The sequence below is a fragment of the Ambystoma mexicanum genome, chromosome 2p (genome assembly GCF_040938575.1).
Source record: "Ambystoma mexicanum isolate Mex_15411 chromosome 2p, UKY_AmexF1_1, whole genome shotgun sequence".
Lineage (NCBI taxonomy): Eukaryota > Metazoa > Chordata > Amphibia > Caudata > Ambystomatidae > Ambystoma > Ambystoma mexicanum.
In genome coordinates, this window is record NC_090923.1 from 772,532,010 (window position 1) to 772,557,610 (window position 25,601).

General features: G+C 44.8%; 1 protein-coding gene across 1 annotated transcript in view; it reads right to left on the reverse strand.

Annotated features, from left to right (window-relative positions):
• The window catches only part of LOC138566777 (cytochrome P450 2G1-like), a 772,909-nt gene that overhangs the window by 399,586 nt on the left and 347,722 nt on the right, over positions 1 to 25,601 (reverse strand). The window contains exon 6 of the mRNA XM_069644428.1: positions 19,827 to 19,968. Within this exon, the coding sequence (XP_069500529.1) occupies positions 19,827 to 19,968 (142 nt within the window). The remainder of the gene's footprint in view (positions 1 to 19,826; positions 19,969 to 25,601) is intronic.

A 25,601-nucleotide genomic window follows, 5' to 3' on the forward strand; every position in this document is an offset into this window, starting at 1 on the left:
CCATGATTGAGGACAACATCAGCAGCCTAATTGACACCCCCACCGCCATCCCCCCCCTCTTGAAGGTTGTCTCAGTTCTGCATTTCCTTGGCACTGGCACCTATCAACACACGGTTGGTGAGCTGCACGGCATATCACAACCGTGTTTCTCAAAAATCCTGGTACAGGTACTGGATGCCCTGTTGCGCCATGTGTCGGAACACATAGCCCTACCCCGCACCCTCCCCGAGGTCATTGCCACCAAGTTGGCCTTCCATGCCATAGCAGGCATGCCAAATTGCATAGGCGCAGTTGACTGCACCCACGTCGAGCTGACAGTTCCACATGCAATTGAGGCGGTGTTCCGCAATAGGAAACAGTATCACTCTTTGAATGTCCAGATGGTTTGTGATGCCATGCAACTGATTACACACTGCTGCGCACGTTTCCCAGGCTCATCACATGACTCAATGGTACTGCGGAATTCCACGTTTAGTTTAGTTTAGTTTAGTTTAGTTTATTCATTTGTATTGCGCACCAGACCCAAGGGTATGAGGGCGCATGAGCAGCAAGGTGATTCAAAGCTTGGTTACAGGTTGCTTATACTTTACATTACATAATTATACTTTACATTACATAATTACAGTGTGACGAAGAAGGAACATGTGCACAGTTTGGCAGGAGAGAATGCAGTAAATGTATTTAAAGAATTACAAATATATACAAGTTTAGTATTACAAATTTACAGATTCACTTAAAGCATGCAACGCGGAGAGCAGCTGTGTGGTGTTAGAGGTGTTAGTGGTTCGTGTTCTTTAACCAATGGATGTAGTTGCGTCTAAAAAGTGAGTAAGGTTGGGGAGTTCTGAGCGATGGTGGTAGGGAGTTCCAGTGTTGAGGTGCTTTCACCTGGAAGCTGTTGCCACCCATTTTGGTGCGTTTAAACCTGGGGACGGTGAGCAGATTAGCATTGGAGGTTCTGGTGGGTCTGATGGGGGTGTGTTTGCATATTCTGTCTGCCAGATAGCGTGGGGCAGCATTATTCAGGCATTTGTGGGTGAGCGATGCTACTTTAAGCAGGATTTTGTCTGTTGTGCTGAGCCAGTTATGGGATTTCCTGATATTGGAAATGTGTTCCCTCCTGGGAATATTGAGTGCTGCCCTAAGGGCGTTGTTTTGAAGTGTCTGAATTTTGTTGGTGATTTGCTTGGTGGCTCCTATGTAGAGGGCGTTACAATAGTCCAGTTTGGATAATACCAATGCTCTGGCTAGTGTAGTGCAGCTGTGAGTGGAGAGGAAGGGTTTGGCTGCTCTTATGAGCTTACATGTGTAGGCCGTAGAGGATGCCATCGAGCTAACCTGTTTGTGGAAGGTTAGGGAGGAGTCGAGGTATATTCCTAGGGTTTTTACTTCTTTCGAGACCTTGATTAGGTTCCCATCTATGATGAAGTTGGCATAATTGTGGTCGAGTTTGGTTAGGTTGGACGTGGAACCAAGGATGATGAGTTCAGTTTTGTCATCATTCAGGCATAGACTGTGCGAAGCCATCCATGCCTGGATGATGAGAAACACCCTGCTCACCAAGGCAAAATCCTGGTTGTAATCTCCCGTCAACGGGATGAGGATCTGTGTATCATCGGCGTAGTTAGTGAAGGTGATACCCAGGCCATCTAGATCATCAAACAAGGGCTTTGTGAACACGTTGTACAGAGTGGGGGAGACGCACGAGCCCTGTGGGACTCCACATGTAATGGGGATGGGTTCGGCGGCGGCAGAGGAGGAGAAGACTCGCATGGATCTGTTGTTGAGGAATGACTCAACCCAACTGATGGCTTCTTGTGAGAAGTGGGCAGCTGAGTCTAAATGATTACATAGGATTTTATGGTCAACTAGGTCAAACGCCGCAGAGAGGTCTAGCAGGAGTAGTAATGCAGTTTTCCCGTTATCTCTAAGGACGTCTATTTGGGCTTTCAGATCTATTAGGGCTGTTTCAGTTCCATGTTGGGGTCTGAAGCCGGATTGTCTTATTCCTAGAAGGTGGTTTGTTTCAAGATACTTTTGGATTTGTTGGTATGCTGTCTTGTCTAGTATCTTGAGCAGGAATGGGACGGTGGTAATCGGTCTGTGGTTGGGATGGACGGGTCAAGGGAGGGTTTTTTGAGGAGAGGGAGGACCCAGGACTCTTTAAGGTTACTGGGGACTGTTCCTGAGGAAAAAGAGGCATTGATGAGTCTGGTGATGAATGGCGAGAGGTCTCGTGCCGCGTCTTTAATGATTTGTGGGGGGCAGAGGTCACCTTTGCAGTTGGAGGGTTTAAGGCCAAGAATTATTTTTTCTACTTCGAGAGAAGAGACTTTGGAAAAGCTGAAGCGAGCAGTGTTAGGTGTGTGGTGTGAGGGTGGAGGGCTCGAGTGGGTGTTGATGGGGTTGGTAAGATTGGTGAGGGAGTCTTTCTTATTTTTAATTTTTGTTTGAAGGCCAGTGACTTTGTTGTTTAGTGCATTTTGGACACTGGTGCACCATTGTTTGTTTTTAACGCAAGTATCTGGGATTGTTACCGGGGTTTCCAATTCTTTCAGGATAGTAAATAATTCTCTGGAGTTGGATTGGGAGATTCTCTGGTTATAGGATTCTTGTTTGGCCGCTATGATTTCTTTTTTATAGTTGGCCGTTATTTTGTTAAGCAATAGTTTGTTGTGGTCAGTCGGAGATTGTCTCCAGACTTGTTCCAGTTTACTCTTTTCCAATCTAAGGGTTTTAAGATGGCTGGAGAACCATTGGTTGAGGTGCTTTTTTGGTTTGGATTTTCTAAGTTTCAATGGTGCAATGGCGTCTAAGGCTATGCGCATGGTGTTGTTATAGCCTTCTACGAGGTCATAGGGATTAGAGTCTTGGAGTTGGCTTAGTGTAGGAAGAATGAGCGGGATCAGTTTTTGTACTGTAATATTTTTTTTGCTTCTCGTGTGGATGGCTGGGGCTAGTGCCATGTTGGTTGTAGGGCTTGAGGCCTCAAGTGAGAAGGAGAGGAGGTGGTGGTCGGTCCAGGATTGGGGGGTGTTGTTAGTGATCGATACGGCACAGTTATAGTCTGCTATCCAATCAAGGGTTCTCCCTTTGTTATGGGTGGGGCTGGTTACTTTTTGTGTGAAGCCTAGTTCAGACAGGGTGTTACTGATGAGAGTGGCTTGATTGTCTTTGGGGTCTTTGTAGCCTAAATTGAAGTCTCCTAAGAGAAGGCATTGTGAGGAGTTTTTTAGGTTGTCGGTAAGGATGGCATTGAGGTCTTCCTCGAAAGATCCTGGGGGTCCGGGCGGTCTGTATAGTAAGTGAATGGATATTGTTTGGGAGTTAGCGATGGGTAGCTTGGCTGTAAGTGATTCACATGATGGGAGGTGTGTGGCGGAGTTGAGTCTGATGTTAAGGTGGGTCTTGGCAATGATGGCCAAACCACCGCCTTTAGCTTCAGTTCTGTCCGCTCGGATGATGGTGTAGTCAGTGGGGATGGCTAGCGAGAGGGCTGGGCCTGCGGCTGCATGAAGCCAGGACTCTGTTATGGCTAGGAAGTCTAGATCTTCAGCTAAAATGAGATCAGCGATGTCCGTGGCATGGGCAATCATGGAGCGTGCGTTGCCACGGTACATGGAACGCTATGCCGGACAAAGCACATGGCTATTGGGTGAGTACAGCTGACGATGCAACAACCCTGTCGCAGTGGTGTGTGTGTGTCCAGGCCAATGAGCATTGTGAGTGTGCCGCTGTGACCACACATGCATCACCCCCTTCCATCTACCAAATACACAGCGGATGCCAAACATCATGAAGGAAGACATGACAGGGCACCACAATGTGCCCGTGCACACGCTGCCACAGCCAATCCCGTCACTGTCCCATGAACCCTGTGCCACTGTAGACACCCACCCTCAATTGAAACACTGCCCCAAAAAGCATGAGAGGCGTGTAAATGAGACGACGTGTATTTACTACTTCCGTACAGTGGAGTCACTCTGCCATGTGTGGACAGCACTGCACCATGACATGCACACAATCAAATGTCACCCGCAGGGCACAGTAAACATGCAAGTTAATGTGTAGGCCCATATGCAGTCAGCGACATACCTCGTGATGCCCAAGACATACCTCCATACACTGCATGGTACATATGCATGAATGAATGATGATACACGAATGCACAGCAGCAGATGAGGACATGATGCCACAAACACTGACATGTTCCCCCATCTACATCCCATGTAGGTGATGCGGGATATGCACTCACGCCATGGATGATGACACCTGTACGGAGACCAAGGAACAGGCATGAAGAGGCATACAATAGGGCACATATCCGCACACGTGGAATGATTGAGAGGACATTTGGACTGCTGAAGGCCCGTTTCCGCTGTCTGAGCAGATCTGGCGGATCACTGCTGTACAGCCCAGTGAAGACGGGCAAAATCACGCTCGTATGTGCCATGCTGCACAATATATGCCTGCGCAGGAACATCCCAATGCCACCAGACGCAGATGCGGAAGATGGGGATGGGGATGGGGATGGAGATGGGGATGGGGATGGGGATGGGGATGGGGATGGAGATGGGGATGGGGATGGAGATGGGGATGGGATGGCACCGCCTCCCCCTGGGGGTCCACATGATGGCCAGAGAGCACGGGATGCCCTGATTCGCATTTACTTTTGAGTCACAGCACATTCACAGAAATGCACAAACATGGTGACGACAATGAATTAATAGTTGCACTGCAAAATAAATGATCAATGTCCACACATGTATGTCTTGATTTGAAATGGTGATGTATTGATGTAATAACAACAGGGAAGAAGGTGCATTGGTTAGGGAAGCTGTACACCCGGGGCCACCCACCACCCAAACGTGCCCACCCCCACCCAGAGCCCATTGTCTAAACCCCCAAAACTACCTACCCCACCACCCAAACGTGCCCACCCCTCTCACACCCTTGTAGTCCACATGTGTCCTGCACTGCCCCACACACATGCCATCACTTCCGTGTGCGCTTATGTGCCTGTGCAACCTTGCCCGAAGGACCCGTTAGCCTACTCGAGCGCCTCCTGGACTGGCAGTAGTGGAGCTGGATGGGGTGGTAGTGTTTGATGGGCCAGAATCTGGGATTGAGGGCATCCGTGCCAGATTTGCCTGTTGGCCAACCAACATGGCCTCTACAAGCCTGGAGGTGTGGTTGTTGCCCTCCCGCACATGGCGTGCAAGGGTCACTATGGTGCTCGCAAAGCGTCCAATGGACCTTGACAGGCGCTGTAGCTCTCCCTCTGCAGCCTGGATTCCTCTAGCTGCCTCTCCACCAGCTGGGTGAGGGTAGCCTGCTGGTCCTCCATCCGCTGCATGCGGGCATTCAGTTCGGCCATGGATGGGGTGGGCGACCTCATGGGACTCCCCAGTGAAGTGGGGCTGAACCCCAGCTCATGGAAGGAGCCCAGGTCTTCCAATGTGGGCATCTCCCCCTGTGGCCCCGTTTCCGAGTGCTCTTGCGGGGCACTGTTATCACTGCAGGCCGCCCCCTCTGCAGTGCTGCTGCCTTCGGTGTTGTGTTGGGTGGCCATGATAGGTTCCCGTGGCACCTGTCTAGACTCAGCCAGTGTGGAGACGGTGGGGATGTCGGTGGTGGTGGTGTGCCGCACATCTGTAGTGGCTGGTAACGTGGCCAGAGGTGCAGAACTGCCGGCAGCATCCTCCTGTGTGGTGGCAGTGGCTAGTGTACTTGCCGATGCAGATTGGCTGGCCTGTTGTGCAGTATCACTGTCACTTGAAACGGCTGTGGGGACACAAAGGGCATGCAATTAGTGTTGTTGTGGTGGCAGATGGGTGCATCACATGCGTCATTAAGATTGTACATTGAATAGTGTTAGTCACATGCATCTGATTGCTGGTGTCTGCATTCAGTGATATTGGTTGCCATACGGATCATGATGGGTCCTTTGGCCCACACATGCACTGCCTGAGGGGGGGGGTTGTTGATGGGTCCTTTGGCCCACACATGCACTGCCTGGGGGGGGGGGTTGTTAATGGGTCCTTTGGCCCACACATGCACTGCCTGGGGGGCGGGGTTGTTAATGGGTCCTTTGGCCCACACATGCACTGCCTGAGGGGGGGGGGGTTGTTAATGGGTCCTTTGGCCCACACATGAACTGCCTGGGGGGGGGGGTTGTTAATGGGTCCTTTGGCCCAGTACTCACAACTGCATATTTACATGTGGCATTCATGTTTGGGCACTTACCGGCATCTGCAGGTGGGCTCACTCCTGCCTCAGCCTGCCCAATCCCATGGATTCCCTCTAGGTGGAGGACGCTGCTGCAACGCTCCTCCCATGCTTGCAGCCTCAGTGGTGAAGGGGGTCCTCCGCCTGTCCCACTGCTGCGTTGGCGGTGCGTGGAAATGAGGTTGCGTACCCTCAGCCTCAGGTCGTCCCAACGCTTGTGGCAGTCCTTCACGCTCCTCACTGCCACGGCCACGGCGGTGCACTTGCGTGCAGCTTCGGCCCACACCTCCTTCCTCCGCTGCTGTGTGGCACGCCGTTGGTCGGCGCTGAACAGCATCTCAGCATTGTCCACAATGTGCTCCACCAAGACGGTTAGCTCCGCCTCGCTGAAGCGCTGTTTGCGCTGCCTCTGAGCAGGAATCCTGGCAGACATGCTGGTGGTCCCTTTTGGCTTCTCATAGTTAGGATTGTGCTTGTGCTGGCTCTGGATGGCAATGGATTGTGCTTTTATATGATGGCCGCCTCTCTGTTTCCTGTTTTGGCGATCATGGTATTTCCGGTTCCGTGTCCGTGGTGGCGGAGGCGGAAACGGGTTTTGCGCCACTTGTGGCTTCGTTATTTCCATTTCCGTGGGGTTTTCCGTGATGGCGGTAACAACGTTTCCGAGTCCGTGTGGTGCGCGCGACCGACAGCTTGTAATCAGACGGTTTTTCCGCAACCTTGCGGACACGGAAACGTTTTTACCGCCGTCACGGATTTTGCACGGTCCCGGACTGGCAGGTTGTAATGAGGCCCACTGTGTCTATCCAGCTCTGTAAGCCGTCTTGTAACACAACTCTAAAGTCTGATCAACTGTTCTTACATTGTTTAATCTAAGAAACAGGAATTTCTTTTCATAATAGCAGACTGAAGGGGAAAAAAACATGATATAGGTCCTCCAACAAACATGCATTTTCTTTTGAATCAGGATGTGCTTTTGAAATGTCTCTCCTTCGAATCCATGCATTAAACAATAGAGCATATGAAGATGGGGAAGGGTTAGAACATATATGATGCACACAGATGGAGGTCTACAAGAGTTCAAGTGCCAATATTTAACCACTATGCCACAATTGCTTGGTGTTTCATATGGCATACATTTCATACTTAGCCTATAATTTCATATGTTCAATGATAAAAGGCTAGGTATGAAACTTGTAAAAATCCAAACAATAACATAATTGTTGCATAATGGTTAAGTGCTGTGTCTCGAACTCCTTAAGGCCAGTGTTCTCGGATAGCAGTGTTTAGCATAAATGTGATTATTTTATTCACATCATCATTCAAATGCCAATTGGTTGAGAAAGATGAGGTGGAGGAAGCCAGCCTAGTACTTCCCAAGAATGTTACAACCTTTAGTAGAGCATTGCAGTGATTGGATTTGGTGTGGTGGTGCACAAGTGGAGTACCGTAGGAGTAATGTCCAGGTAGATCACAATTAAGTTGCACTCAGTGCATTTCACTTTGGTAGCTTTAGACTTTGGTACATTCCCAACAGTGGTAAAGAACTGCCACATCCATGATTTTCTCTGGGTGCTAGATGTAGGTACTTCCTCTACCTCATCTTGATGGTCCTCTTCATTATCTTTTGAAAAATTGTGGTTGTTTTGTCATGTAGGTCCTCCAGTTGGTGGTGGTGGGGGCTCTTGGGGAGGAGGGATGGCAATAGCTGATGCCATTTTTAAGATAAATAGCACATTTGCTAATATTCTTCCATGTTTGTGCTCTGTGCTAGCTGGATAATGGGTAATGAGTAAGAATAGGTGTAGTCGCTGGGCAATGTTCTTATATTGGGCTAAGTATGATATTAGCAAGTTGTAGGAAATTAGCAAGCACTCTTAAAACCCCATGACATTCACTGAAAACACTTTGTTAAAGGGACGTTATGGTTGCAAATAAAAATGAAAAACCACAGAAATTCACCAGGAAACTTTATTTTAGTTTTTATATATTTTTTGCAGGAGAGGTCAGAAAGTAAGGTATGGAGGGAAATGATGGAAGAGGTGCCAAGCAGTAATATGGAGGTGCAGGTGGACAAAGCAGGATGTTGCTCGTGTGTTACATCTAAGTTAAGGGGCAGTGTTTTTCATGCTCCTTGATTAAAGCTTCAATAGAACTTCAAAAATTGCTCCTCCCTGCAGAGTGGTGTGTTGCAGTATATACAAAGTACTGTTGTCTATATGGATCAACATACTTTTTTATCACTTGCAAGGTAGCTGGTGGGATTTTGTGTCCCACAGAAGTAAGCTGTGTGGTTACAGTATTGGTTGAGAAAGATGAGGTGGGGGAAGACAGCCTAGTACTTCCTAAGAAAGGAACAACCTTTCTTAGAGCATTGCAGTGGTTGGATTTGGTGTCGCCGGCACATGGAGCTGGTACGTATGAGTACTGTCAAAGTAGACCTCGACTGAGTACACAATTGCACTCACTGCGTTTCACTTTGGTAGCTTTAGCCTTTGGTACATTCGAAACAGTGGTAAAGAACTGCCACACCCATGATTCTCTCTGGGTGCAAGATGTAGGCACTTCCTCTACCTCGTCTTCTCGGTCCTCTTCATTATCTTTTGAAAAACTGTGGTTGTTTTGTTGCGTAGGTCCTCCAGCTGGTGGTGGCTCTTGGGGAGGAGGGATGGCAATAGCTGATGCCATGTTTAAGAGAAATAGCAGTTTGATAATATTGTTCCAAGTATGTGCTCTGTGCTAGATTGTTAATGGATAATGAGTAATGTTATTGAGAGATTTGAGTAAGAATAGTTGTAGGGACTGTGCAAGGGTACATTTTGAGCTCAAAGTTACAATATCTGTTGAAAATGCATTTCCGAAATGACTGCGAAGCACGGAACCATTCCCAAAGTGCTGACGTGTTTGTGAACACGTCATCATGCTGCGGGCACGCGCATGCTCATGTGACACTATCCGGCTAGTCCGCAATGAAGTCAGACAGTCACAAACGTCGACAGATGCAAAAACAGTGGGAAAAGTTGCAAAAAGTGTATAGATGTGATAAAAAAATGATGCTAGAAGCTAGGAAATGGTAGATTTCCAAGGAAAAACGTTGTAAATTGGACAAAAATGTTGCTATATCGTGGTAAGTATGATATTAGTAAGTTGTACGAAATTAGCATGCACTGGTAAAAACCCATGACATTCACTGACAACTCTTTGTTAAAGGGACTTTACTGTTACAAGTAAAACCGAAAAACCACTGTAATTCACCAGGAAACTTTTTTTTGTACGAGAAGTTAGAAAGTTAGGTTGGGAGGGAGATGAGGTAAGAGGTGCCAAGCAGTAATATGGTGGTCAGGTGGACTGAGCAGGATACCGCTCGTGTGTTAAATCTAAGTTAGGGGGCAGTGTTTCTCATGCTCCTTGATTAAAGCTTCATAAGCACTTCAAAATGTCTCCCTCTTAGAGAGTGGTGTGTTGCATTATATACAGAGTACTGTTGTCTTTGAAAGATATGGATAAATAGCCTCTTTTATCGCTTGCAAGGTAGCTGGTGGGATTCTGTGTCCCACAGAAGTAGGCTTTGGGGTTACAGTAATGGTTGCGAAAATGAGGTGGAGGAAGACAGCCTACTACTTCCTAATAAAGGAATAACGTTTCTGAGAGCATTGCAGTGGTTGGATGTGATGTGACGGTGCATGGAGGTGGTACTGTAGGGGTACTGTCCAGGTAGACCACGACTGAGTATTTCACTTTGGTAGCTTTAGCCTTTGGTACTTTCCCAACAGTGGTAAAGAACCACCACACACATGATTCTCTCTGGGTGGTAGATGTAGGCACTTCCTCTACCTCATATTCTTGGTCCACTTCATTATATTTTGAAAAACTTTAGTTGTTTTGTTGTGCAGGTCCTCCAGCTGGTGGTGGTGGTGGCTCTTGGAGAGGAGGGATGGCAATAGCTGATGCAATTTTTAAAATAAATAGCAGTTTTGCTAATATGCTTCAGTATGTGCTCTGTGCTAGATGGTTAATGGATAATGATTAAGAATAGGTGTAGGAGTTATGCAAGGGTACATTTTGAGCTTAAATGTTCTTAGATCAGCTGAAAATGTATTTCCGAATTGTCCACGAAGCACAGACCCATTCATGAAGTGTGGACGCATTCGGGAACACAGCATCATGCCACAGGCACGCGCATTGCATGGACACGGTCCGGATAGTCTGTGATGACTTCAGACATTCAAGAACATTGATGGATACAAAAAGAGTGGAAAAAGTTGCAAAAAGTGTACCGATGGGTTAAAGATGATAGTAGAAGGTGGGAAATCGTAGAGTTTTAAGGTGAAACTTTGTTAATTGGGCAAACACTTTGCTATATCGGGGTAAGTATGATATTAGTAAATTGTAGGAAATTAGCATGCACTGGTAAAAATCCATGACATTCACTGAAAACACTTTGTTATAGGGACGTTGTGGTTACAAGTAAAACCAGAAAAACCTCAGAAATTCACCAGGCAACATTTTCTTTTTTCTTCTTGCATGAGAGGTCAGAAATTAACTTGGGGTGGGAAATGAGGGAAGAGGTGCCAAGAAGTAATATGGAGGGGAAGTGGAAAGATGAGGATGTTGCGTGTTTGTCACATCTACGGTAGGGGGGCATTGTTACTCATGGTCCTTCGTTAAAGATTTAAAAGCACTGCAAAATTGTTCCCCCCTGCAGAGTACTGTGTTGCAGTATATACAGAGTGCCATTGTCTTTGAAAGCTTTGGATCAACAGCCTCTTTTATCACTTGCAAGGTAGTTGGTGGGATTTTGTGTCTCACAGAAGTAGGCTGTGTGGTTACAGTATTGGTTGAGGAAGATGAGGTGGAGGAAGACAGCCTAGTACTTCCTAAGAAGGGAAGAACCTTTCTGAGAGCATTGCAGTGGTTGGATTTGATGTGGCGCCGCTTTGAGGTGGTACCATGGAAGTACTGTCCATGTAGGCTGTGACTGAGTACAAAGTTGCACTCAGTGCATTTCACTTTGGTCGATTTTGCCTTTGGTACACTCCCAACAATGGTAAAGACGTGCCACACCCATGATTCTCTCGGAGTGCTAGATGTAGGCACTTCCTCTACCTCATCTTCTTGGTCCTCTTCATTATCTTTTGATATGATATGATAATGATAAGATATGATATTGCATTTATTTCGCGCCTATACACAAGTGTTTCAAGGTGTGACGAGGCACGGGAGGGGGACAGAGGAGAGACAGACAATGATCGTACTAGGCCAGGTGTCATTCAGATCACGCAAGTGCAAACACTGTTATTGTTTTGTTGTGTACGTCCTCCATCTGGTGGTGGAGGTGGCTCTTGCGGAGGAGGGATGGCAATAGCTGATTCCATTTTTAAGAAAAAAGCAGTTTTGCTAATATTCGTCCGAGTAAGTGCTCTGTGCTAGATCGTTAATGGATAATGAGTAAGAATAGGTGTAGGAGCTGTGCAAGGGAAAGCATTGAGCTTCAAAGTTCCTAGATGAGCTGAAAATGTATTTCTGAATTGCACGCACCCATTTGCGATGTGTAGATGCGTTCGGACATGTCATTAAGACGCAGGCGCATGTCTGGTAATGTGACACCGTCCGAATAGTCCTCAATGACGTCAGATGTTCACACATGTCGACAGATGCAGAAACAGTAGAAAAAGTTCCAATAAGTGTGTAGATGTGTTAAAAATGATGCTAGAAGGTGGGAAATGGTTGAGTTTTAAGGTGAAACTTACATTTGACAGAAATGTTTCAATTTTGGGGGAAGTTTCGTATTAGTAACTTGTAGGAAATTAGCATGCGCTGCTAAAAACCCATGACATTCACTGAAAACACTTTGTTGAAGTTATTTTATGGTTACAAGTAAAACTGAAAACCCTCAGGAATTCGCCAGTTATGGTAAACTAAGCAATTATAACTCGCCCACCACCATGCACTGCTAAGACTAACAGCCAAGAAATCAAATATGACATCACAAATGGCACCACTGATGACATCACATATGACATCACTTAGGACATCATATGAAAATCAGTTATGACACCACGTATGACCTCCTCAGTTACTTTACTGGTAAGACTTACTTTTAAGGCCAGCCATTGGGAAACATTCTGGACTGTATTTAAAGATATACCAGAGATGCAATATACCATTTCTTTGATCAAGGTATGAACAAGCATTGTAAATATTCTATGCAGTGGGAGTCTGAAACCTTTTGATCTCCATAGTTTTTAAATTACAATTCCACTAGCCCTACTCAGCCTAGGCAATGGTGAGGGATCATGGGAATTATAGTCCAAAACATGTAGCCAAATTCCTGCTTTAGTCACAGCACTAAAACAATCACAACTTGTGTCTGTCCAGTACGTTAGCAACTCTAGTCCTGATAACCTTGTGTCCTGACAACATGAACGTGTTTTTTAAAACTGTTGACCCATGCAGGCCACTAACCTTTACCATTAGACACTGTCAAGGCCTACCTTTTGATTTGGTGTACTGACAGTAAGTAGTTAGATATATGAAGACACCATGATTTCTGAAACATTCTCATGTTTTTTGTATTCGTTGGTGGTCTGGGGAAAATCATAACGGTGCTACCCAAAAGTCGTCTTTGCCTAAGGGAATGCTTATAGAACAGATGATAAATGCCCTATAATATTTCATTGTGGTAAATGTTGATTCAATACAGGGTAACTGGTGTTTAAGAATACCCTGATAGTAAGTGAACAATATTTTAAAATGCAAATCTCACTCAAGCTTTGCCATTAAATCCCCCCATATATGCAGAAACACCCTTTTTTTAATGTTTTTTTACGCTATACAGTACTAGTGATACAATTGAAATGTTATAAGAAATGTGAGGTATGTCATTTGTGATGTCATCAGTGTGGTGAGGGGCTGCACAATGGGGACATTGAAGTTTAGATGGCATTGCTTCCAAAACCTGGTTAATTTCAGGGGATTTGAGAATTAAATCAGAACTTTAAAGTCACTTCAAGTAAAGATTTTTCACTGAATTTCAAGGGTTTTGTTGCATCTGTTTTTTTTTTCCCTTAACAATGCTTCAACTAAAGTCTTGTCACTGAATTCCAAGGGTATGGTTGCACTCAATGTGTTCACCTTAATTGTCCCTTAGCTAATGTTTGTTCAATTAATTTCAATGGCTTTGTTATGCTATACCCCCCGCCAGCTGTTATGCTGTATTTTCTTCTGATCACATAACTGATGTAATATTTGTTATCAACATCTGTTCTTCTGCTGCACAACATCGCGTTCATTAAATATTTAACCTTTTTTTTACTGTCCACTTGATAAGAATAGATTACTAATGGTGAGCGGGACAAGAAAGACTAAGGTAAGGTCAGTGGGGGACTGTGACAAGGATGACTAAAGTGAGGTAGTTGAGCACTGTGACAAGGATTAGTGAGGTGGTGGTAGTGGGGTACTGTGAAGAGGAAGAGTGTGGTGGTGGTAGTGGGGTACTGTCAAGAGGAAAAGTGGCATTGTGGTAGTGGTTGACTGTGAAGAGAAAGAGTGAGTGCTGGTAGTGGGGTACTGTAATGAGAAAGACTGAAGTGGGGTATTTGGGGACTATGACGAGGAAGAATGAGGTGGGACTACTGAGGGACCTTAATGAGAAAGTGTGAGGTAGGGAAATGAGGGACTTTGAAGTGGAAGAGTGAGATGGCAATAGTGAAGTACTGTGACTAGAAAGAGTTAGGTGGTGGGATTGGGTCTGTGACATGGACAAGTGAGATGGTGGAAGTGAGAGACTGAGGCAAGGAAGAGTGATATTATGGTTGAGGGGGACTGTAATGAGGAATAGTGAGGTGATAGTAGTGGGGTACTGTGACAAGAAAGACTACGTTGGCGGTAGCGGCTTACTGTAACTAGGAGCACTGACATGTTGGTAGTGAGGGGGCTGTGAAGAGGAAGAGTGAATTGGTGGTAGTAGAGTACTGTGATGAGGAAGAGTGATGTGGTGGTAGTGGGGGGCTGTGAAGAGGGAGAGTGAGGTGGTAGTAGTGGGGGACAATGATAAGGAATAGTGAGCTGGTGGTTGTGTGGTCTGTGATGAGGAAGAGAGACATGGTGGGTGGTAATAACAAAGAAGTAGTGGTGGACTATGATGAAGAAGAGTGAGGTGATGTAGTGGAGCACTGCGATTAGGAAGATTGAAGTGGTGTAGGTTGGGACTGTGATGAGGTAGTATGAGGTTAGGTTGTAGGGGTCTGTGAAGAGGAAGATTGAGATGGTGGAAGTGGGGTACTGTGGCTAGGGAGGAAGAGTGAGGTTGTAGGAATGGGGGACTTTGACATGGAAAATTGAGATAATGGAAATGTGGAACTATAATGAGAAAGAGTGATGTGGTGGTAGTAGGAAACTGTGAAGAGGAAGAGTGAGTTGTTGGTAGTAGGGAACTTTGATGAGGAAGAGTGAGGTTGTGGTAGTGGGGTACTGTGACAAGAAAGAGTTTATTTGTTGTAGTGAGGTATTGTGATGAGGAAGACTGAGTTGGTACTAGTGGCTTACTGTTACCAGGAAGAGTGATATGGTGGTAGTGAGGTACTGTGATGGCTTACTGTGACAAGGAAGAGTGATCTGATGGTAGTGGGGGCTCTGAAGATGAAGAGTAAATTGGTCGTAGTGGTGCACTGTGATGAGGAACCATGATGTGGTGGTAGTGGTGGAGTGTGATGTGGAAGGTTAAGGTGGTGCTAGTGGGGTACTGTGACATCAAAGATTGAGTGGGGTACTGCGATGAGGGAGAGTGATGTGGTGTTAGTGGGGACTGTTACAAGGAAGAGTGACATAGTGTTACAGGGGGACTGTGACTGGGAAGATTGATGTAGTGGTAGTGGGGGACTGTGATGAGGAGAAGTGAGTTGTTTGGTAGTGTGGTACTGTAATGAGGAAAATCAGATACCTCCTTTCTTTCAAAACCACCATTCATCTCTTAATGACTCTTGTCTTTTCTAAACTGGACTACTCTGACAGCATCCTCTTTGGTCTCACAAACTATGCTTTCTGTCCTCTCAAGAAGTTAATTTATTTTGTGACCAGGGATCTCTTTGAAATCCCTCACTTCACATCTTCTTCCTTATACTTTCACCAGGCTGATGGCTGATCATGCAAAACAGGGGCAGATTTGAATGTCTTGTCTTGATTCACAAATCTAACCACGTTTGTATTTTTTGTATGTTGTATTTATTTGGCATTTATTAAGCATTTTACTAAGTGCAGAACATAAAAAGGTGACAGTACAATAAAGTAAACATTGGTTGGATTACAAAGTATATCCAGGTAAAATATTTGGTACAGTCAAGTGTGTATTAGCTAGGATACAAAACAGTTCCAGGTAAAAGTTAGGACTGAAGAAGATAGGTCTTTAGAGAAGTACAAAAGGCAGGGTAGGAACCAGTAGAATGGAGAGAGAATGGAAGAGAATTCCAATGATAGGGAGCAAGAAGAGAGAATGATCAGAACTGGGATTGGGCACAAGGAGGACGAGGAACTGATAGTAAAAACTGAGATTGAGAACAAAGGGAAACAAGTGGGGCCATAGAATGAGACAATGGAAGATAGATAAATGGGAGCAAGACCGTGTAGAGATTTGTATACCATAGAAAGAAAATTAAATTTGAGCTGGGAGGAAACAGTCAGACAATTAATCGAGTACGAAGATTGTGAAATGAAATTGTGAGGGGATAGCTGGTAGAGAAGACAAATAGAAGCATTCAAAATAGATTTAAGAGGGGCTAACGGAAAGAGGAAGACCAATTATAGTAGAAGAATAGTAAAAAAGGCGATAAAAAATAAGAGAAGAGATCAGGAGTTTGGTGGCACCAAAGGTCTGGAAAGAGCGGGCTTTATGAATATTAAAGAGATAAAAGCGACAAGACTGTGAGATAGTAGAATTGTGGAGAGAAAAGGATAAATCTGTATCAAAGTAAAGAGCAGTAATGGAGAGAGGTAAAGAAGAAGGGGGGGAAAGACAGAGGAGAGAGGAGACGTGGGGAATAGTGATGGCAGGGAAGAAAAGAACTTCAGTTTTCTAGGAGTTTAGAACAAGAAAGTGGTATGACATCCAAGATTTGATAGCAAGTAGACAGGAAGATAGGTTTTCATGAATAGTGGGAGTAAAGGAAAGAGAATAGAGAAAACGTTGCATGTTATGAGCACATCCCAAAGGATGAGTTAATAGCAGTAAGAGAAGAAGTATAGAGGGAAAAAAGAAAGGGGCGAAGAACCGAGCCTTGAGGGACACCATGAAGAAGGGGAAATGTTTGAGAAAAGGAACCAGCCCAGGAAATAAAATAGGTATGATTAGAAAGATAGGAACAAAAGCAAGCAAGAACAGAGTCATCAAACTCAAAGGAAGCCAGAGAAGCCAAGAGGAGAGTGTTATCAACAGTGTTGAAAGCTGTGGAAAGATCCATAAGTAGGAGAAGATAGTAAGGCTTAGTGTAACAAGCAGAAAGCTGGGAATTGCAGACAGAGAGAAGGGCAGTCTAAGTTGAGTGGGTGGGACGGAAACCAGATTGGAGCGTAGGAACGATAGAGTTGTCATTAACAAAAGTAGAAACCTTAGTATAGACTAGTCCCTCAAGCAGTTTTTAGAGATAGGGAAGAAGTGAGATTTGGCAAAAGTTAAAAGGGAGGAGAGTAGGGGCGAGAGAAGGCTTCTTAAGAATAGGGAGAATAGGAGCATGTTTGAAGCAAGAGGGAAAGATTGATGTGAGGAGAGAGGTGTTGGAAGTATAGACTTTTGGGAATTAGAGAAGATGGAATGGGATCACAAGGTGACCCAGTGGGATGGGAACGAGTCAGCAGAGAAGAGGTTTCTAAATAGGTAATGGGTGAGAAAGAGGAGATTAAGGAGGTAGGGGAAGACGGAGCAGGAACACTGGTTACAAGCAGTAGTCGAAGGGGTCAGGAGCAGTTGGGAGTGGTGCTCCTCTACTTTTTTTAATTACATTTGACTGTTCGTATACTTTTCTTTCAAAAAAGAAACCATTCCAAAATGAAGTGTAGGACGAAGTTGAAATGTGCACTGTCAGTGCACTGCACTAAATGTTCCCTTAAACAGCAGGTGCATGTGTTCGGGGGATTGTATTGCATGTGGGAGGGGGGAGGCAATGGGGTTTGTGGGGAGTGGGGGAAGGCCAGTAGGGAACATAGTTACACTACTTATTTTCGTACATTTCAACCACTGGAATTTATGAGAACAATGGCTAGATGAAGAGAAGCAACTTTGTTAGAAACATACTCATTATAAAGAGAGTGATAGGAAGAAAAGGAGACAGAATCAGACACCAGCAACGTTCAAGATGGCGAAGAACTCTCTGCATTGATTGGAGACAGGAAGAAAGTCAGGGTTACCGGCATTTGCAAGAGGGAGAGAAAGAAGAAGCAGGATGAATGGTATCAAGTGACGAGGGAAGAGAGGAAGAGAGAGAAGTTGCAGCATCATCAGCTGAGAGGGTAGAGAGTGTGGAATAAGAGGGAAGAGTAGAAATGCAGGATGAGATAAATAGAGGGGTATTAAAAGCATGGAGATCATAATAGACATAGGTGGATGCCTCCGAACCAGCTAAGAGAGGTGAAGTAGGATGAGGGACAGTAGAGAACGAGAGAAGAAGATGATCAGGAGAATAGAGAGGCAGGGCAAAGATGAGAGAGCGCTGTACTGAGGAAACAAATATAAGGTCCAGACTGAAGCCATAAGCATGAGAGGAAGGTGTGAGAAGAGCAGAGAGGTGGTAAGAATCAAGGTTAGCAAGAATTGGAAGTGAGGAATGGATAGAAGAGAGATGAAGATTGAAATCTCCCAGGAGATTGAGCGAAGTGGAAGAAGGTAGAACAGTGGAGAGTAAGGCCTCAATAGCCTCACAGAAAGTAGCAACTGAGCTGGGAGAGCGAAAAACCATTAAGAAAGGAAGAGAATAAAGTTTTTAAAAGGTGGTATAAGATTGTTCAAAAGATGGAAGGGTGGGTAGAGATGGTGGGGGAGAGGTATCAAAATATAAAGAGTAAAGAATGCCTGTGTCACCCCTGCATGCCACAGAATGGGGAGTGTGCATGAAAGCAGTAGCAAACATAGGAAGAAAAGCAGGAATCGAGGTATTGGAAGAGGAGAGCCACGTTTCAGTAATACACAAAAGAAGAAAATGTAGACGATTACAAATATCAAAAACTGAGTCGGACTTGTTACATAACGAAAACGTACTCCAAAGGGCGAGGTTAACAATAGTAGAATAGGGGAAAGAAGGAAGATAGGTAAGGTTAGAAGTCAAGGAGTTAGACGCGCAGAGAGTAGGAATATGAAAAACAGCATCATACATGATAAGAAGAGAAGGGAACACAGATTGCAGGAGTATAAATGTAGCCAGTGCGAAGGTGAAACAGGGTCTGAAACTAGGCACTGAATGGGCTGGGTGTGCAGTGTTCAAGGAAGCCAGAGAGTCAAAATGTCCTCAGAGATGAAAACAATTTGGCTGCCGCATTGAGTCAAGAGCCACATTTCGCTGTGGGGGTTCACCCAGGCAGATGTTTATGGAGGCAGTGCCAATGTCAGGCCAAAGGGGGGAAATGAGATCAGCTGATCAGCCCTTGTAGCAGGGAACTGCAGAGTGCAGAATCAGTTAGATGGAAGACATTGCCCAGATCCATCCATGGTGCAAAGGTGTAAAAGAAGTCAAATGCAACTACTGTGGCTGCTCCACCACAGATCCTGTCCCTGCTGTGATAGCAGTGTAGAGACCTGTCCTGGGTTCACCGGGAGTATCACCCAGACAAAATGTTGAGAGGGCAGAGTGCAATAAGACAGCAAGAAAGGGGAGTGGGCAAGATTCACAGTAGCAGGTAGCTGGTAGCAGGAGCCAGATCTTGAGGAGCAAGTGGCCAGCCCCCATGATGGGTGAGGGAAGTGCTGCAAGGTCAATTTATCAGCACCTACAACCTATATCCTTGAAACAGAACAGCAAAAGCCCAGGAGTCAATGATGTAGCAGATAATCTGCCACAGGTGAAGGAGTAGCAAAGTAACTGTCCTGACTTCACCGTGGGCTGTGACCAAGGGTGATGATAGGAGGACAGGTGGGAGGGGGAGGACGTTAAGGCAACACTGTGTCTATCCAGCTCTGTAAGCCGTCTTGTAACACAACTCTAAAGTCTGATCAACTGTTCTTACATTGTTTAATCTAAGAAACAGGAATTTCTTTGGCATAATAGCAGACTGAAGGGAAAAAAAACATGATATAGGTCCTCCAACAAACATGCATTTTTTTTTTTAATCAGGATGTGCTTTTGAAATGTCTCTTCTTCGAATCCATGCATTAAACAATAGTGCATATGAAGATGGGAAAGGGTTAGAACATATATGATGCACAAATTCAGATGTTCTTTGCAAAACAGATGCATCTATTTTCCTTTCACATGCTAATCCATCCTTTACTTATGTGGACTAATTATCTGTGAATTAGCTCCATAACATACATGAGAAAAAGAGAATAAAGCTTCTGACAGACATACAGGCAGATAGGTGTTTTTTCAGTCAACCTTATGTTTTTAATCACTTTCTACCTTGAACGTCAGGGTACTTCATAAGAATCAATAATCCATATTTCATTGTTGAGGTTATGGTCTCTGTGCCACCAAAAATGATATCCATTACAGTCATGACTAAGTTCATTCTGTCAGATTTTGTTGATGTGTTTAGCTTTCCCTAAGGATTCAAAGAAAGAACATGAAACGTGGTGGGCAGATGAACAGAGTAAAAAACAATAACAATATCATGTCAAAGATAGCACTGCAGTTGGAGACCAACATCAAAGATTTGTATCGTGAAATAATTCATTAGTAAACGGGAATTGGTATGTCTAAACGTAAATTGTAATTGCTTAAAATGGTTAAACTGTTTCCATTCATTGTCTGTCATGCATAGTGCCTTGTATGCATTGTTGGTTTACTTTTGGTCAGATCACTAATCCAGATTGTTTGTGTGGCCTTATTAAACTAGATTACACTTACCAGCTTTTCCTGTAACATCACTCTTTTTTTATTCCACAAACACATCTCACCACTATTTCTGCGACAATTTGACACCAATACATAGCTGAAAAAATTTGTTTGAGAATCTATCATTTTGCATTAGCTAAATCCTGGTCATTTGATAGTCATTGAAGTGACTGCAAGTGCATGCCCTGGCCACAGAATGAAACAGGTCTACCATTTGCAGGCATATAAGCATGATGGAGTTCAAAACTAAGTGCTGCCCTGGTAAAGCGTGTTAGGCAGAATTCTATGCAGTACACTTTGGGAACACTACACACCATTAGGACTACAAGTGGCAGCACAAATTCACCTTTGTTACAAGCCTGTACTACACAGTAAAGTGGTAGCAATGGCTGAGCAGCCAGACTTATCACATGAGCAAGTGAGCAGTATCAAATAGTTACACAAAGGACAGCAGTTACTATGATTCAAACAAACACTGACTCAAGGTTTCCAAGTAAAAGAATATACATTTATTTACTTTTCAGTTGTATAACATTCACAAAAGTTAAGCAGTTCGAAAATCACACTCTCAATACACCACACCACTCCCAATAGTTGACAGACAAGTTAAGCTCACAAAATGAAGTGGGAGCAAAATGGCACTCTGTTAATTAAACAGGGAGGGGAAGATAAAGTTAGGCAGAAAGAAGCAGTACCAACAGGTAAGTAGTCAGGGCAATCTAGGAAGAGGAACTACAGTGATGGGATCAAGTAAAAGAGGTTTAGGGCCAAAGTCAATAGGACAAAAGTCTTTTGCTCAAGATCACACAGTTCAGGGCAGTTCGCGGTTATGTCTTTGCCAAGAGTTCAGCACGAAGCTGATCGGCAGAAAAGTTAGCTTAAAGAGAAGAGAAAGACAAGCCCTCAGATTGGTAAAAGGTTTCACACCCTCCCACCGCGGCTGGACGAAACGAACAACCGGATGTTGAACAGTACCTTAAATGGAGAAGAAGCGGTAGCTGCGGCGGACGTTCCTGGTAGTTCCAGCAGGCTCACGGTTCCTGAAGCGACTGTCGGACTGACATGAAGTGGGAAGACTGGAGGGTCCTGCACTACCCAGGGAAGAAACCAGCAGCAGAGCAAAGCAACAAAAAAAAGGTGCGCTCCTTAAAACCCAAGCAGGTTCCGACCTTCCTGGCTATCCGCCCCACTGTAGCTCTGTGCAGCAAATTCGACCAGAAGAGGGGGTCCTGGCTTGGAGTTTGGGTGAACTGGTTGGTACCACCAGCTCAAGGGAAGAAGCTTCTTGGAAGATCCTCTCTGTCGTTGGAGTCTGAAGATTCGGACCTGCACAGGGCTTCACCAGGCAGTTCAGTCGTTGTAGGGGTCCTCTTCTATCAGCTCCTCTTTAGGTTCTCTCGTTACAGTGGCGACTCTGCTCTTCCAGATCCAGAGACCTGCTTTGTATACAGTTTTTCCACATTCATACAGCCTGGCTGTCAATCACAGAGTAGGGTGGCTGTCCTGGCGGGGACAGTCACCTAGCCAATCAAACAGGAGTGCAACTTGGGTTACCCATGCTCCAAAAGAAACAGACAAAAAGGGATAAGTAGTAACCCTTTCCAGTACTCCATGTAAGATGGTTTGTACTGGGTCTGTGGTTTTTAAAAGAGACTAGTAAAGTTAATGGCAACTTCACATGTTCTGGGGGACAGTAGTCAGCCCCAGAAAATAGAGTCTGAGTGGGAAGTCAAAAAGACAACCCTATTTCACTGCACTGAAGGTGCTGTGTTACACACAGTAAAAAGATGATGCCTGTGGAGTAGGTGAGGCTCCACAGTCTATGAACACAGAAATGTTAAACACACACAGAAAAACACATGTAAGAGTGGGAAAAGGGGCTCCCACTCTTACCAGGTGGAAAACATAAATCCTAGAAATCCAGCAAAGCTGTTGAGGGACTCACTAGGTAAGGGAATTTAGCCATACATGAGAATTCTCCCTCACAAAGTGATCAATCAAATGCGATCCAGGGTTTGATCCAAGAGAACCCCTCAAACAACTGGGTGAACCCCTTGAAAGGAGTACACTGCAAGATTAATGTTGTTCGGTACTCCTTTATTTCATCTACATAGCTGTTAACATCTCCAACCGCCGTCCCTGGAATCTCTCCCCAAAGCATAGTGATATCAATTGGAGTGTCAGGGACTAGTCCACCCTACAACACATCCCCATACACTGAACAATGTACATTATTTACATACAGTTTTTCAACGTTGTTGACATCTTGACAAGATTAGTTGAGCCAAAACAATTTGCACCAGAGCGGCTCATATGTCAAGGTTTTTTCATTCAAGTAAATTACGACTACACAGTTGCCCTACCACTGGTTTGGGTGTCAGAGACCTTTTGGATAACAGGTGGCATGGATTGGGATCGATGTGACCCTATCTTGTACAGTTCACTGGTGGGAATCATAGTCTGGCAAGTCACCATCAGTGCTGCATTTCACCAGCATCCCGTAGAATATACCTCTCCACCTTCCAAAACCACTACATGTTTCTTCATGGCAGACAATGTTAGGACCTAGAAACCTTTCCCTTTGGAACTTGGGGTTCAACCTCGATAAACATACAAAGACCATGTGTCCCACCTTCCATTGTTGAGCTTTTTCTTTATGATCTTCAGTGAATTGGGCTCTTTCTCCAGCAAACATAATTACCTTTAGGCCCACTACTAGACTCTGGGCATTACCTAACCAATTTGGTGAAAGTAGCATGCCAGGTTTTCTGCCTTTGGTCTCAGAGGGAGTAGTCCAATAAGCCCAGACCATGTATTTCAAGACCTCCCACACTGACAGGTAGATAGATGCCACTTTTAAGTCAATTGCTTGCTATGTGCACACGTCCATTGTTCTGGGGGTGGTACAGGTTGGTGCTGGTATGTTTTATGGCAGTGCTCTGCAGAAAATATCTCATTGTGTCTGAGGCATACTGTTGTCAGTAATATCTTTGCATGGAAAATCCTCCCTGAACAATATGTTTTTCAAAAACAATCATCTCAGTGGTGGTAGCTTTTCTCACAGCCTTCTATTCAATACTGTGGTAATCAGCCTTGACCAGCATGAATATAGCATTCCACCCCAAGTCTTGGATAAGCCTCATTACATTGACTCCCTCTTTGACCAATGGCTTGGATGGGGATGTTTTCAGACTAAGGTGAGCCTCCCTGTTGATTTTTGACTTGTCACTCTTCACATATTCCACACAAGATCTGACCAATCTCTCTACAATGGCATCCATGCAACCTTTTAATTAACGTAATACTCTGATGATTATTATAGGCCAAACACACCATGGATTAACATAGGCTCTTTTGGGGAATAATCTGACTGTTCCGTTGATACAAGGCCTGTCATTGTGCCAGCACATGCTTGCAAAGATTTATGCTATGGATTTGTGGTCTACGCTGACTATGATCGTGTAGTCTCAGATATATATTATACAGTTCTGAACATACCAAACCACTTCTAAGGCATCCTTTTCCACTGCCAAATAGTTGACCGTAATCCATTTAAGAGTTAATGAGCACTCTGGAGGTCATGACAACTGCATTGTCACCAGTGTTTCCCAGCTGTTTGTGTATCGCTCAACTCCAATCCACTGGCATCAACAGTAATGGTAATTGTATCCACAGCAGACAATCTACCCAATGTGGATGAATTGGAGATATCATATTTAATGTGGGTGATTGAAGGACTGCATTCAGATGACCTATCATATCCTTCCTCTATAATATTCAAAGTCCCAAAAGGTTTGTTCAATTGTAAGCATGCGAGGAATTGCCATCTGGCAATGGTGGCAAAGGCCAGGATTTTTTTTTATTTGTAATGGTTAATACAATGATGCAGGTAATTTATTCCAGGAAGGGAAATCTGCTGATCAGATTTCCCTTTCATAAACTCCAGGATTGTTTGCACCTGTGCCCAGCTGCATCAGTAGCACAATCTGCAGCACATGTTCTCCAGTGGCACAGAGCAGGTTCAGAGGTCACAGGTGCCCATTTGACAGCTGCAGTGACACCCACATATATGCAGCAGATGGGATGCATTTAAGATATGCACCTTGGTTAAAAAAATGACTTAACTATGGAATTTCTGAGAGTATTGCTGAGAGTATGGTGGCAAGCATCTCTTAAGGTTATCCAAGCAACTTCAATTTGATATCAAACATGTGTCAGAAAAGTGAGCCCGGTTGAGCTGTGGATGAGTTTTGTGCATTCACTACCCGACAGGCTGCATTTGCTACTGCTAGCAAGACTATAGCATTGAGTGGTGTCTCTCTTTGTTCTTTTGCAAGGGCAGGTAACACCCTCACTACAGAGACAGCCAATCCACAAGAAGCTGTGCTGAGAACAGGAATAACAAGGCACACCTATCCTCAAACGAAGTAGCCTCACAACTGGATAGCCAAAGGCCTTTGAATCTATTGAGAAGTGAAGAGGGCAGGGTGCAGTGTAGCCAGCGGGAGCTATACACAGCTGGCGGAAGCATCCACAATTTTGTTTCTCTCTGATTCTGTCTTTCGTTCCTGTCTCACCCACTTCCTGTAGCACAACACATTTTGGGTGTGATGTCAGAATGCAAAGTAGACTTGTTCCAAGATCAGGGATTGGTTCCCCAAAGCCAGCCAGCTTTCACTCAATCATCTGGGTTGCTTTGCATCATTTAAATGACTGGGTACTCCACTATTTCTTTGAATAATGTCTGGACTTCAAACATTCAAGAAGATTTCATTGGACCCTGTTGGGAGAGCAGGCTTTACCCCAACCCATATGGACCACTGGGGATGAACTGCTGCTGGAACAAGACCTGCATTCATGCAAACTGCACTGCTGCCCAATACCTCGACGTGTTGAAGGCCTCCCCGTGGTGGGAGGCCTAGAAACAAACGCATATTGCTGTTGAGACCCTGTAGTCTGACTCATACCTCTTTAGAGCCAAGACAGACAGACTCCTGCCTTTTCACACTAAAAATGCTTCAAACCGTGATTCAAGCATGTTTGACCCACATCAAATTTCCAGGACATTCCTTTGACATTGTTGTCTCAGCTCGATGCAAGTACTGCTGCAATTCCACTGCTTCAACCACTGTTCGGACCTCCAGCTTCTTTATCTCTGAACAAGTCACCAAACAAATCGATCCCACTGTTTTTCATAACTTGCTTAGAACTGACTCCCGTCATCAGCCGTCCGCCATCCAACCTCGACTACCAAACCGACACTCATGCCGTTCACGTTATGCATCATTTAAGTAACCTTTTGAACCACAGCCTTTTTTAGTTCAACCCTACTTCATCATC